The sequence below is a fragment of the Muscardinus avellanarius genome, assembly GCF_963383645.1.
Source record: "Muscardinus avellanarius genome assembly, chromosome: 7".
NCBI lineage: Eukaryota > Metazoa > Chordata > Mammalia > Rodentia > Gliridae > Muscardinus > Muscardinus avellanarius.
Window position 1 is genome coordinate 100,975,675 of NC_137793.1, and position 20,264 is coordinate 100,995,938.

Sequence of the window (20,264 nt, forward strand, 5' to 3'; positions counted from 1 at the left end):
CTCAGGATATGGTTTGCATTGGTCAGCTTTCCATTGCTATGTCAAAATGCCTGAGATAAAGACTTTAAGAAGGAAAGATTGATTTATTTAAGTTCACAGTTTCAGAGATTTCAGCCCACGGTCACTTGGCCCCATCCCTGTGCGTGTGTGGTGCAGCAGAACATGATGGTGGGGAGGTGGGGTGAGCCAAGGGTGTCCCCTCACGGAAGCTGGGAAGCAGTGAATGTGCAGAGAAAGCCTGTGCCCCGTGACCCACGTTCTCCAGCTAGACCTCCCTTCCGTTACCATCACCTGTCATTAATGCCATCAAATTATGACTCTATCAACGGATGAATCCATGGATGAAGTCAGAACCCTCATGGTCCACCACTTCCCAGAAGCCCCATCTCTGAACCTTACTTCCTTGTGGACTCAGCCTTCAACAAGTGAGCCTTTGGCAGATGTTACAGATGCAAACTACAAATGGTTCTTTCTTTATAAGAGCACAGTGAAGATAAGCTTAACTGGAACAAGAAGCTTAACTAGTAACAAGAAGAATTCTACTTCCACAGGACTGCTCTTATCTTGCTAAAAAATATGTATTATGCAGCTACACATAGTTTGATTTATTTCTTAAACTCTAGAAAGCTTGCATCTAAAACTGCCATAGGCCTACCAAAGCCATACATTACAATATGAATTATTAAAATAAAATTTGAACCCTGTTTTCTCCTTTTATTTCTGTCTTTGATGTATACAATCCAGTTTTATTTTATAATAAGATACATTAAGTTCTTTCTATAGTGAGGCAGGATAAATGAGTATGAACTACATGATGTAAGGTGAGTAGAAATCAGTTTAGTCACTAAACGATGTTTTTAAAGGCAAGTGAAAAGAAAATGATATGATAATTTTACCATTGGAAGTTGTCATTCTTTACTGTTTACAGAATGATGTAATATTCAAATCTTATTTATGTTACACTAGGACTTCTCTATCTATAATTTAGCTGGTTTTTAAATGAATCAGCTTATGATTTTTTTTTTTGGTACTAGGGTTCCTGGAAGCCCTTCTATCTCCGGGCTACACTCCCAGACCCATTTTATGCTTTTTTATTTTTATTTGGAAACAGGGTCTCTTAAGCCAGCATGGCTGGCTTCGAACCTGTGCAATCCTCCTGTCTCCGCCTCCCAAGCACAGGGATTACAAGCGTGCACCACCACGCCCGGCTCAGCTTATGATTTTAACAGTACCTCTATCCAGTGCAACATCTAAAGGCCTTTTCTTATTTCTTCCTTTCTTCTCAACGTTAGCCATTGAACGTAAATGAAGAAAACGCTTCCTCAGATGTGAAGGATTGCCTAAAATCTTAGATTCTGCTATAGTAATAGAAGTACATTTTTTCAAGGGCCAAATATACATAGGATGTGAGCCCAATTATCTTTTTGTTGTTGTTGTTTCCTGTAGAATAGCTACAGTCTTATCTCTTAGAATGCACAAGAGTGAGTTGGACATCTTTTCCGTGATGATATTATGGGTATCTTCAAGACTTGGGTTTTGGCTAGGCGATTGCTAAAACAGAATAATATGCAATAACTAGTTTTTCTTTCCTTTTTTTTGTGTGTGTGTGGTACTGGAAATTAAACCCACAGGCATTCTACCTCTGAGCTACACTCCCAGCCCTGTTTTAATTTTATTTTGAAACAGGGTCTCACTAAGTTGCAAAGCACCTCACTAAGTTGTGGAGGACCTCCCTAAGTAACTGAGAATGGCCACGAACCTTGCAATCTTCCTGCCCCTGCCTCCCAAGTGCTGGGATTACAAGAGTGTGCCACCATGCTGGGAAATTTGTTTTTCTGTGCAGTTATTTGAGCCTAAATAGCTTTCTTTACTTTGTTTCCTTAGCTGCACAAGGGTAGGATTCAGCTAAAACTGCATTCTGTGGATATAATGTTATCTAAAACACATAAATATCACCCCAATTTCTAATTCACTAGTTAAGCCTTAATTTTGATCTCTTCGGTAATAAATGTTTCCCAACTCTCCCAACTAAATTTTAAAAAGTGACTCTCTTAAACATAAGGGAGCCTCTAGAAATAGTGAATGAAAAGGGATTATATTTATTTAATCTATGAATCTGCAAATATTTCCCTCTCATTTTTCAACATACTTACATGATTGGACCCCCTTATTGTTCCAATCTAAATGAATTTTAGGTTAAGTGTAAAAATTTGGGGGGTTTTTTGGATTTTTTTGGGTTTTTTTGTTTGTTTTTGTTTTTTTGGTGGTACTGGGGTTCCTGGAAGCCCTTCTACCTCTGGGCTACACTCCCAGACCTATTTTTATACTTTTTTTATTTGGAAACAGGGTCTCTTAAGCCAGCGCGGCTGGCTTTGAACCTGCGTGATCCTCATGTCTCCTCCTCCCAAGCGCGGGGATTACAAGTGTGCGCCACCACGCCTGGCGTATTAAATGTAAAAATTTTAAGCTGAACAATAGTGGTGAAAAGGACATTTTTAGTTTAATTCTAGTCTCCAACTCATATCATCTACATTTTAAAATATCAGCACCTAATCCCTTGTACTTGCTAAATCAGAATATTTATGGCCAGGCGTGGTGGCACAGGCTTGTAATCCCCGCGCTTGGGAGGCGGAGACAGGAGGATCACTCAGGTTCTATGCCAGCTGCGCTGGCTTAAAGAGACCCTGTTTCCAAATAAAAATAATATAACATAGGTCTGGGAGTGTAGCCCAAAGGTAGAAGGGCTTCCAGAAACCCCAGTACCACACAAAAAAGAATATTAATGAATATACCTTTAGAACTTTTGTGGTTAAAAGTTTTTAAATGATTCTCATATACAACTAAGATTGGGGCACCTTAAGGAGACTCACTAAACTTGTAAAGCAAGTATCCTGAAACCCTAAGGAAATTCTAGGATAAGTTTTCCCATAAGATGAAGCCATTTGTGCGTTTCTTAATTTAGCCATGAAACAATCATTCTAAGGCTAAGTTGGACAGATTTATGTTTTCTCTACATATGTCTTGATCTCTGAGCCTATATTCTTTTATGTGACACCTTCTGTTGACATCTCTCTTTCTGTATTTTCACTACTCTTTAGATGGTAATGTCATTCATAGAAATTAATATCCAAAGCCCCTTTCAATTCTGCAGGAGGACAACATTACTGAGGAAGAGGGCAGTGCTACAACTCTCAGTAATAGAACACAGAACTATTATCACTCATGCCAACTCTCCAGTTTGGCTAACACTTCTACCTCATGAGTCACACGAATCACTCAAAACTAAATTTCAGAAATAATTACCACAAAGTTAGTAGCAGCCATAAGGGAAGCTCTGTACTACCTCAAAGTCTATTTTGTGATCACAGAAACCTTTCTGGGAGGTCCAAGGGGTCTCCAGATATTCCTGTATGACCTCATTTCTGCCAAATAACGGCCATGTCTCATGATGCAGGATACAAAACTTACACAACACAGACATGTCATTTGTTTTTCCAAGTCTTTCCGAATTCCTTCCTTTGAACCTTTTTCTTTCACCTATCCTTTCCAAGAGAGAAACATTACTGTGAGTCATCTCTACTACCTTCTCCTCCATCTTCAAGAACTGTCTCCTTCGGTCATGATTAACGCCTCTGTGATTTCTCTTTTGTATCCTGTCTCTTCCTGAATCTTTTTCTATTCATGATTCTCTCATTTCCTTATTTTCCATCTGTCTCTCCACACTATTTGCTTTACCTCAAGACTTCTACAGAAATACTCAAGTCTCTTAAATTTCTGGAAATAAAACCAATTAAAATTCCTTCCTGAGCTCTATATATTCTTTTCAGATAATTACTGCTCATTTCTACTCTTTCTCATCAAATTGCTAGAAATAATAAAGAACTCATGCATGGTCCACATTCCCATTTTATTTTTTGCTATTTATTTATTTATTTATTCATTTATTCATTCATTCATTTATTTATGTTTGCAGTACTGGGGATGAAACCCAGGAGCATTTTACCTCCAACCTATACCCCCAGCCCTTTTATTTTGAAACAGGGCACACTAAGTTGCAGAGGGCCTCACTAGGTAGCTGAAGCTGTCCATAAACTCACCATCCTCCTGACTCAGCCTCTCAGGTACTGGGATTACGAGCATTCTCCACCAAACCTGTTTTTTGTTTTTTGTTTTTCACGTTTGCTTTTCCTTTGCTTCTTAATCTTTGCAATTTCATGATTAAAAGTATGTTTACTTACTTTATCAAATGGTTCTGATAAAACTCTTTAAACAATCTCTACAGCTGGGCATGGTGACACATGCCTATAATCCCAGGACTCGGGAGGCAGAATCAGGAAGATCTCAAGTTCAAGGGCAGCCTCAGCAATAGTGATGCTATCATTAACCTAACAAAATCCAATTTCAAAATAAAAATAAAATAGGACCGGGGGCATAGTTTGAAGGTAGAATATCCCAGGGTTCAACTCCTAGTACGAAAAAAAAAAAAAAAGAAGGAAAGATAAAATAGAGCAAAAGAAAGGCCCTGCATTAAGGAAAAAAAGGTAGTGAAATGTTAAGAACAATATGGTGGAGAGAATAGTCAGAAAGGATGACGTGAAACCTAAAGGACATGACAAGGGCAACCTGAAAAATGGACAAGTCGATACGTGACATCCCTCAATTTCTATCTTCTACCCAAAAGAAGTCATGGAGAATAAGAACTTCAAAAGGTGGCATTATTCCTGGACATGGTGGAACACACCTATAGTCCTAGTACTTGGAAGGCTGAGACAGGAAGATTACACATTGGAGAACAGCCTCAACAAGTAGTAAGAATCTCAACAACCTGACACCACCTTGTCTCAAAGTAAAATAATAATAATAAAAAGTGCTGGGAGGTGCAACAGGTACAATACACCTGGGTTCAATCCTCAGTTCAAAAAAAAGGTGTCATGCTATTTGGAAATAAAGTGGTTCTTAATAATCTATTATAATTATTTAAGAAGTGAACAGACTTTTAATAAATGAAATTTATAAAAGAAAAAGCTAATCCTTAAAGAAATGAGACATTGATCAAAAGCAAGAGAAGTTAGTTATATATACATAAGATATGTACAAATTCAGAATTCTCTTAATTACTTTTTGGGACTTGTTTTTAGACCCCTTACAGAAAATCTCAGAAGATACCATGCCAAATTTATAATCAAAGTAATGACTGCAGCTTTAATCCAGCCCTCACATGCATAATACTGCCCAGCCAGCATTCAAGTTCTAGACTTTATTACATGAGTTTTTTGGGTTTTGTTGCAAGATTCTTGCAGTGCACTAATTAGTTAATAAACAAGGCTCTATCTAACAAATACTGAGTAAAACAGAAAGAAAATAATAATAATGTAATCCCCATATTTGAGAGGCTGAGACAGAAGGATTAGAGAATCAAGGGCAGCCTCAGCAACTCGGCAAGGTCCTCAGAAAGTTAGTAAGGTCTTTCTTTAAAAAAATAAAAGTAACTAAGTCTGGGATGTACTTTAGAGGCAAAGTGCCTCTGGGTTCAATTCTAAGTCCAAAAAAAAAAAAAAGAATAAAAAAATGATTAAGTAAGTGATTTAATGTAAGGGTCCAAGTTTTCCCATCACATTACTCACTCAGCAGGCTAGAACCTGTTCTTTTCCTTCAAGGGAAAGAATAATGATGAACTCCACCCTTTTTTTTGGAAGAGAGAAATCATTTTGAGGAGACATACCCAGAAGGTGGCAACCCTGGCTCGAGGTCATTGTTTTTTAACTACAGAATCGAACTTGAACTATCTTAAGAAACTATGGATTATTTAAATGCAAAGCTCCATATAGTATTTATGGCTATCCATGAGAAGACTGTGGTTTGTGCAAAATAATGTTAGAGTGGGACATTAAAAGCATGAGCTTCTACATCGGGTCTTCTAGTGATCTTGACCAAGTCAGTTGGCTTGTGAGTCAAAGTTCCTTTAGCTGAAAAATGAAGAAACTCACTCACAACCACTTTACAGGAAGAAATGACACAGACACTTTAAAATGCTAGACTTATAAAATCTTATGATGCATGAACTGTGCCATGGCCGAGTGACTAAAAAGCTCTCGTAAGTCCAAGTCTGAAGTTTTGTAATAAGGTGATACTCTTATTTGACTATCACATCTGAATAAGGACTTTGATTTTCATTGTGCTTTTGCAGGTGATGCAAACCAAAAACTATGTAGCATCTTCTTTAAAAATGACTTAGAAGGGGTGTATTCATTTCGAGTCACCCCTCCATGCCAGTCTGGTATGGAGCTGTATTTCTATTTTCTGTATTTCTATCTTTCTAATAAACTTCTTTAAATCTTCAAAAAAATGATTTAGAAGTATGTTTTCAAAAGACAAGGCTACAGGGCACAAAGGTAATACATATGGATGCTATAATTCTCCATCTAAAACTCAATGGAGCTTCTAAGTAAATTTGACCAGCATCATGAAGCAATTCAGTAAAAGGCATTGTATCTCTGCTTCCAAAAGTTTGCTTTTTTCTGTGTCCTACAGTATCTTGTATTTCATTCTATTTGCCCTAAAGAAGAAAATGAATACTTAGTGAATCATATGGACTTAGACAGGTTTGCTGAAAGACTACAAATCAGCAAATTATGGGAAGATTAAATTAATTATGGGTGGAGTATGTTATTCCACCCCTGCGATATTTATCTAGAATTGTCTTCCACTGGTGTACTTTTTTATTTTATGCTTTAACTGCATTTGAAGTTATAACCAAACTTAAGGGGAGTCCAAGTTATGCAAAATTCTTTATCAGGCTTAGATTTGTCTTTTTTTAAGTGGTTTGTGGCATCAAGTTGGAGCACTCTAGTAATTTGAAATCATGTTCAATTCTGTAGTTTGTTTTTTGGTACTGAACACTGAACCCAGGGGCCGTCTACCTCTGAGCTACACCTCTAGCCCCTTTGTTTTGAAACAGGATCTTGGTAGGTTACTGAGTGTCTTGGTGTGTTGCTGCTACCAGCCTCAAACCTCCCACTCTTCTGTCTCAGCCTCCTAACTACTGGAGATACAGGCATATGTTACTATATCCAGCTAATGTTCAATTTTCCAAATCCACTTTTCTCATGTTTGAACTAAATACATTCTAAACTTTCCAAATGATAAAACAAAAATTAAACATGCATACTAACCATGTGGAGCCAGAAAGACCAGCGATATAGGTAGCACAATCCAAAATCCCTGATTCATGCAGCGCCTTCATCACACCGGAGAATCCCACCATGGCCCGGAATCCCCCACCAGACCCCAGGATGGCCACCACAGGGACCTGGAATGAAGCAACACAGAGAGAGGGTACACAGAGTAAAAATCATAACTTATACTTTCCCGGAGTCTCAATTGTTATGTGATGCATTTTACATTTTATTATAAAGTATAAGTTCATTCATACTTTGCTAATGTCATTTTTTAAAAAAAAGAAAAACTTGTTTTATATAAGGAAACTAAGTCTCAATGTCAATTGAAAAGCAGATATTAAGATGACTAACTTACTGTCTTTAATCACATCACTAATAATTACAACAACAAAATCCAAAATTTGTTCAACTCTTCACGGCGTTGGGTTTGCATTCATGTACATTGTTTGATTTGATTATCTCAGAAATCCTGTAAGAAGAGTCAAGGGGGGTAGGTGCACCTGCCCGTTTTGTAGATAAAAGTTCTAAAAGGATGCTGTGACTTGTGTAAGATCTGATAGCGGGTAATTTGTCATTGAGTAAGTGCCATTCTTTTAAATTATAGTTACAGGGAGAATGTTAAATATTTTGAGAAAGATGGGATGCTTAGAGGAAAAGACAGAAAGGAGCATGGTCAGATGGTTAAGGTTTTTAGCTTTGCTCAAAAGGTACTATTATTACCCAGAACAAGGATTCCAGGACACAAAGCCAAGATGAGGTGCTCAGTCTCAGGACTACTAAGCACACCACAGGAATGCGACTGTGTTTCCAGTACTTGGAAACTGATCCTGCGTGCCCACGTACTAATACAATGCCTCTCTATGTTCATGGAATGGCTATTTTACAAAGACAAAGGCCAAAATGATTATTTTGAACTATAGAAAAGTCTATAAGGTTAAGTTTTATTGGCATTACACCAGTGAGCAAGAGAATGTCTAGGACTGAATTCCTAATCCAGAACCCTTCTCTAATACCAAGTGGCCTCAAATTTAAATACACTAGGAACCAGGCGTGGTGGTATAGGCCTGTAATCCCAGTACTTGGGAGGCTGAGACTGGAGGGTTGCTGGTTTGAGGTCAAGCTCAGACACTTAATGAGACCTTGTTTCAAAATAAGAAATATTTAAAATAAAATAAAAGGTCTGGGTGTTTAGTTCAAATATAGAACACCTCCAGGGTTCAATCCCCAGTACCAAAAACAAACCAAAACAAACAAAAAAGACAGTAAGCATCACACTAGATGCAAATCAGAGCCCTAATAATGAAAAAATACCCCAGCCAGTTAAGGGCAATAGAGTAATTTAAATACTTTTGAGCCTGTATGTATGTACAAAAAGTTACAATGGTCTCATATTTAGATTTTAAAATCCTAACATAAAACATACAAGTTTTTTAAAGGCTCATCTGTAGGGCAAAATGCAGCTAAAATAGAAAACTAACTTGGGCTATAAAATGGTGGAATGGAGTACAATACAGTATTAGTTGCAACAGTATTTTCAAAGAAGCCAGATAAGAAATTGGATCAGCCAGGAGAGGTGGCACACACCTGTAATCCCAGTACTTGTGAGGCTAGGACAGGAGGATGGAAGGTTTAAAAAACCCTGTAAGCCCTGTTTCAAGACAAAACAAAACAAAACAAAAAAGTAGCCTGACATGGTGGCTCACACTTGTAATCCCAGTACTTGGGAGGCTGAGATGGGAGGATTGCAAGTTTGTGGGCAGCCTCAGCTACTTAGTGAGACTCTGTTTCAAAATAAAGAATAAAAATGAGACTGCCGGTGTAGCTCAGAGGTAGAATGCCCCTGGGCTCAATCCCCATCCATTACACACACACACACACACACACACACACACACACCAATTGGAACAAGGAACAGAAATTTGAATTAGAACCTGCATAATGTTAAATTTATATACGCTGCAGTAAAACTAGTAATAATAATAAATATTTATCATTGCTGTGTGCCCAGCATAAGGCCTAATGTCAGAGAAAAGCAGGCAGGCACAGAAGAGGGTATATGAGTTTGGGAGTCTTATTATTTTAGCCAGAGTACACAAGGGAGTTGGGGAAAGTAGGATTATGAAAGGTTTAGGTCAAAGAAAATGCTAAGGTTGAATTGCAGGAGAAGGAAAGTTCCCTTGTTTAAAAATAAAGCAATGGACATAAAGAGAGGTTTCCCAGTGTTATAAAACTGGAAAGTGGTGCCTGCATCCATCAGATAAGAAAGATTATAAAATACTTACGAACCACTCTTCAAAAAGAAGGGAAATCAGGCTTATCAAGAACATACTGTGTCTCTGGCGCCCTCATGGGCACGTCGAGACTATTTATTTTATTTTCTCAGCTCTCACTGGGAATGTACTTCAGTGGGTGAGTGCTTACCTAGCAGGGGTGAGGCCCCGGGTTTAATTCTCAGCACTGCTAAAAACAAACAAACCAAACCAAAAGTATCTCTCTAGCTCTGAAATGATAGTCATTTTTATTTTATATTATTATTATTATTAATTATTATTATTATTATTTTGGTGGTACTGGGGTTCCTGGAAGCCCTTCTACCTCCGGGCTACACTCCCAGACCTATTTTATACTTTTTTATTTGGAAACAGGGTCTCTTAAGCCAGCATGCCTGGCTTTGAACCTGCGTGATCCTCCTGTCTCTGCCTCCCAAGTGCAGGGATTACAAGCGTGCGCCACCACGCCCGGCTGATAGTCACTTTTTACTCGTGTGTGTGTGTGTGTGTGTGTGTGTGTGTGTGTGTGTGTGTGTTACTGGGATCCAACCCAAGGGCATTCTAACTCTGAGTTACACCTCCAGTCATTTTTAATTTTTATTTTGAAACGGCGTCACTAAGTTGCTGAGGCTGTCCTTGAACCTGTGATCCTCCTGTCTCACCTTCCCCAGTACTGGAACTATAGGCATGCAACACTATGCCAGGCTTTCTGTCCCATTCAGGCCTTCAAGTGCTTAGACAAGGCCCATCCACATAAGGACAACCTGCTACTCAAATAAGAAAAAGAAACACCCGCAGCAAATCTAGCACCTGTGGCCATAGTCCTCCTTCACTGCCTCTGACATGAGTGTTTTTAACTTTCTCTGAACCTAAGATCTGTATAGCCACATCCTTAGTAGCGAAGGGCCTCTGGGTGTCTTGTCCTGTGTGACCTCACTGAGTGTAGTCTGGGTCTCTTGAACATTGACTCTCTAAGCTACCTTCCATCTCTGTTTTATTCCTGGCTGTTCACATCCCACTACTACCTCAGATAAGAAAGAGCTCCGTCTCGTGTGTGTGTGTGTGTGTGTGTGTGTGTGTGTGTGTGTGTGTGTGTGTGTGTTTTGCTGGGGATGGAACCAAGGGGCATTCTACCTCTGAGATACACTCCTTGGACCTTTTCATTTATATATTTGTTTTCATTTTGAAACAGGGTCTTGCTAAACTGCTGAAGCTAGCCTGCAACCTGCAATCATCTGTCTCAGCCTCCCAAGTACTAAAACTGCAGGTGTGAGTCCCCACGATCGGCTCAACTCCATCTCCTGAGCCCTGAAACCTGAGGCTTGGAAGCCCAAACCAGCTCAGTCCATCTTCCTGGACTCTACCACAGGGACTCCTGATCTGCGTCCTTCAAGTTTACAACCTCCAAGGGGAATAGGAATTGAAAAAGTGCCAAGGTAGGAACAAAAGTGGAAAGACGAGGAGGAACTCCCTAGACAAGGATGGACTAAACATCAATATATGAACAGCCGTTCTTACTGGCAGCTCAGGCGGGTTTTATTACCTCTCATTACCTCATTCAGAGACTCTTGCTCTGCCTCCCCTCCCTCATTTTCACTTTTCTTTTCTCTATGACAAACAAATGTAGAGAAAATGTATTGCTTGAGACTTTCCTTCCGCCTTCCTGCCTTCCTTCCTTCCTCCTTCCTTCCTTCTTCCTTCCTTCTTCCTTCCTTCCCCCCTTCCTCCTTCTTTCCTCCTTCCTTCCTTACTCCTTCCTTCCTCCTTCCATCCTTCCTTCCTCCCTCACTCCTTCCTTCCTCCTTCCACCCTTCCTTCCTTCCTTCCTTCCTTCCTTCCTCCTTCCTTCCTTCCTCCTTCCTTCCTCCTTCCTTCCTCCTTCCTTCCTTCCTTCCTTCCTTCCTTCCTTCCTTCCTTCCTTCCTTCCTTCCTCCTTCCTTCCTTCTTGTAGTACTGGAGATTAAACCCAGAGGCAGCTACCTCTAAGCTACCACCCCAGCTCTATTTTACTTTTTTATTTTAAAACAACCTCTCTACGTTGAGAAGGGCCTCACAAGTTACTGAGACTGTCCTCAAATCTGCAATCATCCTTTCTCAGCCTCCCAAGTACTGGGATTCCAATCCTGCACCTGGCTGAGATCTGCTTTATACTTGTATTTTCATCCAAAGCTATTTGTTTAAATGGAAGTACAGTCATTATTGTTCTTAGGGAGAAAAAATATTCCGCTGAAAAATTTTGAGATTGTTTCCCTTTTCTCCATTCCCCACTATTCTAATTCTAGGTTTTAGTTCTCAACCTACTTTGCTGTTATGGTCAGTTTTTAAGCAGCCTAGACACCATCCAGTAATATCGCTCTTCGTATGAGACCAAACCTGAAAATTTCATCTGAATTTCATTATTTTAGGATAATGAAAATTTACAAGTGGCCTCTGAAAAATCATAATACATCAAACATTCCCACCCACAATGTCTTACGTATCTTGCTCATAGGAACAATCTCATCCCTTTACTCAGCAAGGAATTACACAAATTAGAGAGACAGTGTTCTAACAACAATCTTATCAGATTTGAATTCCACAGCAAACAACTTTAAAATGAGAGAGTTTGGAGAAATTACTTCAAGTAGACTCATAAAACATGGAAAATGGCACAGGAATCCAACAAGAGATGCCCAAATTTGTTTAATATGAACAAGGAATCTTAGAAAGACTTCTACCCATATGACTAAAACCTTTAGATCTTTATTTTTTTTTAATTTACTATTTAAGGGAATAGGCTCTTAGGCTGTTAGAAACGCTACCTAACTAGTTTATTATCCATCAAAAAATACTATGGTTATTAATTTGAAAATTATTCTCCCAGGGTGTTATTCTATAGAACAGCAGAACTCAAGAATAATAATAATAAATTCTACTTTAATGAATAACTACTACATTCTCTGTACATTTCATTGAATGTTTTGCCAGCGTTAGTATTCATTTTCTTGCCCATATAAGAGACATTATCTCCATTTTATAAGTTAAGCAGAGGGAGAACAATGTACCTAAATTCATTGAACATTTCAACTCAACACTGAAGTTCTAAACAAAATGGCTGTTTTTGAAAATGGAGAATAAGACAACCGGTTTCTGCAATGAAATGTGGATAGGAGTGTTCTCCTGAGAAAGATAATTCACCCTTCCATACCTCAAGACCAACCATGCAGTACTCAGTAGAAAGTGAAGATTTTAGCAGAGAACAGGAAGGTGGGAAAAGATGCAGAATCGACACAAAAAATAGAACCAGGCATTGTGGTGCAGGACTGTATTCCTAGTACTCAGAAGGCTGAGACAGGACGATCTCAGGTTCAAAGCCAGTCTCGGGAACTTAGTGAAACTCCCAGCAATTTAGAGAGACCTTGTTTCCAAATAAAAATAAAATTGGGCTGGGAGCAGAACTCAGAGGTCCATCCCCAGTACCACAAAAAAAAAAATAGGAAAAAAATGTTATTTTTGGTATGGGAATATGTGGTATTAATTGCATCTAAGTTGGTCATTTCTGCCTAGAGAAAAAAAGTAGACTAAACCAAAAAAGCAAGATGTTTCAGTTCTAGGAAAGAATTTCAAACATATGAATTTAATATTTTTGAAGGATATGCCAGATAAAGAGCATGATTACCTCATGTCCCATCTGTTGCTTAAAAATTTGTTTACTGCCATTTGTATGAATATTAAGACAAATTTTGTGTTCCCAGGGAGACCATTCTTTTCCACAAAAGGAATGCCTAAGATTGCAACATCAACTTTTCTTTTGAAGAATCTAAGAATTAAGGTCAACTGGACAGCTAAACCAATATTTATCAAGTGAATTTCTAATTTAACAGCCTAAACTAGGATCTCTGTGTCCAAACCTTCTCCTTAACCTGTGTCTCCTCTCTAATATCCTGATATTAATGTTCCCATTTCAAGACCCTGATCTCTCTCTTTAGCTAATCCATCGCATGGGTGCAATATCAAACCACTGCCCACACCTGTTACCTGACTCACAACAAAATATTTACCAAGGTGAACTCTGCCAGGTACTAGGGAGAAAGACCTGAGTAACAGAGCTGGCCCTAGGCCTCCTAAAATTTATATTCTAATGGAGAGTACAGATAGTATGTGGATTTTTGTAAGAAGTATTTTTAAGCTGGGTTTGGTGGCACATGCCTATAATCTGAGTACTTGGGAGGCTGAGACTGAAAAATCTCAGGTTCCAGGCCAACCTCAGCAGCTTAGCAAGGCCCTTAGCAACTCAGTGAGATGCTGTTTAAAACAATAATTAATAATAATAATAACAATAATAATAATAATGTAGAGCTGAGGATGTAGCTCAGAGGTAGATTGCCCCTGGGTTCAACCCTCAGCATAAAAAAAAGTTATTTGTAGTACAATCATAAAAAATGCTAAGAAGGTCATATGCATAAAAGTGCATAGAGGAAATAGCTGAGAGCCCTAATTACACAAGTGGAGAAGGAGGCAAAGATGATGAACAAGAAGTGTCTTGGGTACTGATTAAATAATAGGATAGGAGCTGGGCATGATGGCACAGGCTTTAAACCTAGTACTTGTGAAGAGGTAGAAAACGTAAGCAGATAGGGTCAAGGGCCACAGTAGAAAAACTCCATTTCCTGAGCAGCAAAAGATGCTAACTAACTTCCAAAAACTCCAAAAAAGATCAGACCCCACAAATGTCAAGTGATAATGAGATCAGAAGCCTCCTGAGAGTGACCGGAGTTTCAAAAAACTACAATTATTCCTGCTGATTAACAATCCCAGGAGATTTCCAGGAAATGGCATCTGGAATCCCAACGACTTTTCTGTTTCTTTTTTTTTTTCCTTTTAATATTAATGGATAAGGTGTGTTTATATTTTTAGAGGAAATATCCATACTCAAGTAGAAGCTTATAATATAGGTGGGGAGTGGCCTGAGAAAGACATAATAAATTGATATCTCCAGGTTCCTAAAAGGGATTTAAGATCCATATCTGATGTGGTTTTGTATTTGAAAGAAAAGAAGTGTCCTCCCTGGAAGTAGGAAGTAAGTTATAAACACAGGCATCTGCTGTTGACAATTTGGATCCTATGGCAGAAAATGAATTATTTGCTTTTCATTTCTCTTTGATCATTAATATAACTCATAGTATTTTTCATCTTATTCTGTAATGATTTACATACAGTTTAATATTAATCTAGATTAACACTAACTCAAAAATCCTCTTATATCTGAACTAAACTTTTCCTATTCATGGAATAAACATCTTATCTACATTTTATCTATCTTATATATGTCTCTTATAAAATAAAAACTGTATGAATAAGTATATAAACTGGTACATCCAAAAAATTAAATGTTATCTGGTGCTAAAAGGAAATGAGCTATCCATCAGTGAAAGGATATGTAGGAATCTTAAATAAATATTATTATATGAAAGAAGCTAAGTTGGTAAGGCTATATGCTGTATGTTTGCAACTATATGACATTCTAGAAAAAGCAAAACAATGAAAAAAGAGATTCATGGTGGCTAGGGGTTAGAAGGAGTGATGGATAGATAAAACAGAGGATGTTCTGGACAGTGAAACTACTTGGTATGATACTACAATGGTGAATACATGTTATTACACAATACATATAGTATTCAACATATTACAGGTATACCCTATAATTGTCAAGGACAGGGCATTATAGAATGTGCCCACAATTCTTTGAAAACAACACCTTTAAAAATAATGAAAAAGGGGGAGTTATATCCCTGTTCACCATAGAACTCTTTAAATCATGCTCTTTTTATTCTTAATTTCTTGAATGCTGATAAAACTGGTCGCACAGCAGCAGATAGATATTGGCAACCATCCTCCAAAAACAATTTTGCTCTAGTAAAATGGATAGATCCTTGCACAGGAATTTGGAAAGGTCCCAACCCTGTACTAATATGGGGACGAGGACATGGTTGTGTTTTCTCGCAGGATGAAGATAATGCACGATGGATACCTGAGCGGCTGGTGCAGACATATGGATCAAACAAAAATGGAAGACCCTCAGATTAATGCTGATGATGCTCCCAGATCCAATAATGACTGAAACATATTGGGCTTACGTTCCAGATCCTCCCATACTTTATCCAGCTGTTTGGGAACAATGGGAGATCACTGTCTTCAGTAACAACTCACGATTGCTGGGACTTCCTGCTTTGAATTTTACAGCCATTGCAGAAACTTTTAATTATTCTGGACAAAGAATTGGCACACCCTTATGTTTTTCTAAAAATGTCAAGAAGACGGGATGCCTGCAGTTGACACCTGTGGTATTGCAGACAAGTACAAAGACTGATAGTAACTGTGCTATTAAAGGTGTGGTCTTGTGGGCCCTGGTTACACAGGGAAAGAAGATGAAAATGCTAGCCCACCAGTAACTTGTTTACCCTGTTTAGCTGATTTAACATGTAGAAATCATAGTATTAATTGGAGGAAATGTCTTACTGAAATACCTACTTTACATAATATTGCCAATATCTTGTTTATTAGAGACTCGGGACAAGAGACAAAGTGTGGTCCTCGGACAAAGTGTGAACATTTTTATTCAGCAGAAGTGCACAATCTACGTTTGTAAAGTGCCCCCATTTAAGAGGTTGGTAGTCAATGATGGGTAAGATTTCTTTGGGACAAGGAAACCTAAGACAGTATATATAGCTTATAGCTCTGTATTATCCAAAGACAGATAATCCTTGTTACCTGAAGTAAACAACCTAAGACAGGCATAGTCTTCTTTGAAAATAATAAAAAAAAGGGGTACTGTGGGGAGCCATTAAGTCCTTCCCCATTTCCTTTGCCATTGTGGGGAACCACTAAGGTCTTCCCCTTATCTTTACTAAAAGAGTACTTCTGACTGTCCTTCACCCAGAGTCAACAAGGTTTGGAGTCATGGGGGTTTCAAAGAAATTAAGATGCTCTCAGAACAATTGATGCTATTGTTCTGTCTGCTAGATAAGATTAGGTTTGTGTTGTACCAGGGTATTGTTTGACTTGCCTATGATGTATGTAATTTGGACTCATCTTTCTTGCATTCCTGTGCAACCCAAAGCTAGAAACTGTATAAATAACCACAAGAGAATAAACTTGGCGCTAGTAGTGACTAGCAGCCCTCCCATGCTTGGATTCTTTAATCCTCACTCCTCTCTTCAGACTCCATACTTTTGCCAGCTGGCTCCAGCAGAAAGGAATCAGTATGTAGTAATGAGAGAGTGATGTAAAGAAGGTACATGAGTATTTGAAGTTTTGGTAAGGGAGGATAAAAATATTTTAGGAATTAAAAAAGTATTTTGTATGATAAAGTAAAATTTATCCTGAGATTGTCCCAAATGGAAAGGAAAGATTAGGGTAAAATCAGGTTAAAAGTAAGTTGCAGAAGGTTTGAACACATTACAAAATGTTTGTGAAAGATGAAGCTTATGAAAAGGCTAATGCATGTGCCATAAAGATGGTCAGATTTAAAAATTATTTTAAAAGGTTTTATATTTGACTCATGTTTACTAAATCATATGGTCAGGTTTGTCTCCAATAGGATTAAAGTAATCAAGCTCCAGATAAAACCACAAATGAATATTTACTGGAATCCCTTAAACAATTATGGGGACATGAGACTTTCTTCCATGTGACATGTTGCTTGAATACACCACTAAGGCTAAAGCCCCACTCTGTCCCTATGCAGCAGAAAGTAGTTTTATCAATTTCAACATCCCCAATTCCTTGCCTATGGATGTATGCAAGTTAACAAAAGAGGGGGCAATGACCCAGTTATGGGTAGATGATTTTTGTGCTTTTGCAGACAGGCTGATCTGCAAGCAGGCTATGCTGCCAAGTGCAGCTGGCTCAAGCAGGCTGTTACTATGGCAATGAAGATAAGATAAATAGACACTAAGACCTAGAAGGTCACAGACTCCTGGACTTAAGGAGAGTTAAAGGAAAGCCATGTATCTCCTCATGTAGTTGCTGACTTAAGCTATACTTTGATTTATGACATTCTATTTGGTGATGTCAGATACAGACCGACCTGCCTTTGTAAAGATGAGGAAGTAAGAACTAAATGTAGGGCTTTAAAATCCATTAATTGGCAGTTTCTCTTTTTCAGGACACTTCCCTACACCTTTATCAAGTATGGTGCTTTCTTTGTCACTATGCGATAGACTTCTTAGTTTTGTAACTGAGATTTTTTTGGCTTCTAATTTCTATACTAAGTCAGGAAATGAACTCATGGGTGGACTCCACCACCATAACAGGCATCATCCAATCCTGATTAGAACAAATGAAGCAAAAGAATAATAAATTGTCTCTCTCTCCTTGTGCTGAAATATCTAATCACTCCTACCCTTGGACATCCATGTTTCTGATTATCAAGCCTTGGAACTCTGAGACTTAATACTAGTACTTCTCTCTCCCAGCCATTACTAGCACTAGGCCTATAACCTTGAACTTGTAGTTATACCACTGGTTTCTCTGCTTCTCAACCCTTCAGCCTCAGATTAAATTACACCATTGTCTTTCCTGGCTCCCCAGCTTGCAGACAGTAGACTTGGATTTCTCAGCTTCCATAATCACATCAGCCAACTGACACAATAAAAATTTCATATTTCATACATACACACACACACACACACACACACACACACACATAGAGTTTCTCTGGAGAACTAATACTGATAGGATTGTGCATATGTGGTGACAGGAAGAATATAGGTACTCACTATATTTTCTATTTGGTCTTTCTTTTTCTTTTGGTACCAGGGATAAAGCCCAAGTGTATTATATCATTGAGCCATCCTTTTTTATCTTTTGTATTTTGAAACAGGGTCTTATTAAGGTGCTGAGGATGGCTTCAAACTTGCTATTCTTCTGTCTCAGCCTCCCAAACACTGGGATTACAGGCCTGCACCATTGCAGTTGATTTTTTGGTCAGTGTTTCTATAAACTAAATAAATACTACATCTTTGAAATATCACTAAATATGAGGATTCACTTTCTGGTATTGAAATATTGCTCTGGTATTAACTTCCAAAAAAATGTAAAAGGCAGTCAGAATCTGGGTGTTGTACATGCACTCAGGCAGGGAGAGGTGGCAGCTTTGCCTGTTACACTTCAGAGCTCCTCCTCCTCCTCCTCCTCCTCCTCCTCTTCCTCCTCCTCCTCCTTCTTCTTTTCTCTCTCTCTCTCTCTCTTCTCTCTCTCTCTCTCTCTCTCTCTCTCTCTCTCTCTCTCTCTCTCTCTCTCTCCTTTTGCCCTAAAGTTAGCCCACAATAGGCATGTAGAGGCAATTAAAGCCTTTATCCTTAAAATACATAGAGACAACCTGTGCCTCTCTGTTCCTCCTCCTCTTTGGGACCCAGCCTTAGTATGAAAAATGGATGTAAACTTTGTGCATTACTTTAAAGTATCCATACATAGTTGATAGGCAACCAATACAACCCAATACAACAGACATAAAAGCAAGGTAGATTATTGTCCCCTTTACTTAGTAAGTTCAGTGCCCAGAGACAAAGAGGCACCACCTGTCTAAGAAATAAGTTACTAGCCCTTTGTCTTGGTAATGCTGATAAGAACATGACAATACAAAACTTCTATTTAAGGGCCGGGGTCAGAAAGAGGGGCAGATTCTCATTTTCAGGCTCTCCAGCATGTCTGAGAGGCATGCTGCTTTTCTTCTCTTTTCTTACTACTTCCCACTGACTTTGTAATAAAGATTTGTTGAAGCTGCAATGGAGCTATTTGTTTTAATTTTTTGATTCAACAAATTTTATTTGAATCGAGGAAAAGATCCCACAGTGCACTTATACCCATAACATTTAGGAAGACATCCTCAAGTAGTCCTTAGTTTTGAGCCACTTACCTTGAAAAGTTTAAAGGATAATGCTCAATTGATATATTGATATACCTGAGTTAAATTTTGGAATAAAGTATCCAAAAAGTTATTAGTAAATTATAACATTTAAAAATGTTCCAACTCACATCACGTGTAGAACACAATCCTTCACTATTTTTTGGACCCAGGAGTTTCTTCATGTTCTCCTTTATATTCTCTTTTCTCTGCTGTCTGAAGATTTTTTCCTGATCACAAAGAGCCATACTGAATCGTAGGTCTGGACATGAGCTATAACATAAAACAGAAAGTCAAAGCCAGTCTTTCCATAGCCTTGTTTTTATTGTTTTGTTTTCTTTTTCATTTTTTGTGGTGCTAGAGATTGAACTCAGGTGCATTCTACCTCTGAGCCAAACTGCCAGCCCTATTTTATTTTTTTATTTTGAAACAGTTTCTCACTAAATTGCGAGAGGCCTCATACATTGTTGAGACTGGCTTTAAACCTGTGACCTTACCATTTCAGCCTTCCAAGGACTGAGATAACAAGCGTGTGCCACAACGTCCTGCTCATAGCTTTGTTTTATAAACACCCACTCTCTTTAAGTCCCCAGTAGCTACTACGATAGACACTGACTGTTCCCTCATGTCAAATCCCAACAAAGGACCCAACATAAGAGTACAAAGTAATGGCTACCTTAGAACAGCTTTCTTTCAGGCATGTTTTCAGGAAAACAAAGTGTATAAGATATTTAGTAGAAACAAGCTAATTAAAAACCCCTAATAAGTTATATGTTGGGATAGTAGGCTTTGGAAACAACTTCAGCAAATAACTATATATATATATATATATATATATATATATATATATATAATTACTGTGCTGTATTATTTTGTGTTTAGTCAATTCTTGCACTGTTCTTTGATATTTATTCACTCATACTAAAAAGC

At 38.3% G+C, this 20,264-nt stretch overlaps 1 protein-coding gene across 2 annotated transcripts in view; it reads right to left on the reverse strand.

Moving 5' to 3' along the window:
- PLA2G4A (phospholipase A2 group IVA) overlaps positions 1-20,264 on the reverse strand; it is a gene marked incomplete at both ends in the record, with an annotated part of 124,795 nt that overhangs the window by 52,461 nt on the left and 52,070 nt on the right. The window contains 2 exons of one of the 2 annotated variants that reach the window (XM_080699609.1): positions 7,173-7,309; positions 19,466-19,607. In XM_080699609.1, coding sequence (XP_080555735.1) covers positions 7,173-7,309; positions 19,466-19,607 — 279 coding nt within the window. The remainder of the gene's footprint in view (positions 1-7,172; positions 7,310-19,465; positions 19,608-20,264) is intronic. The other variant, XM_080699610.1, reaches the window with a different exon arrangement.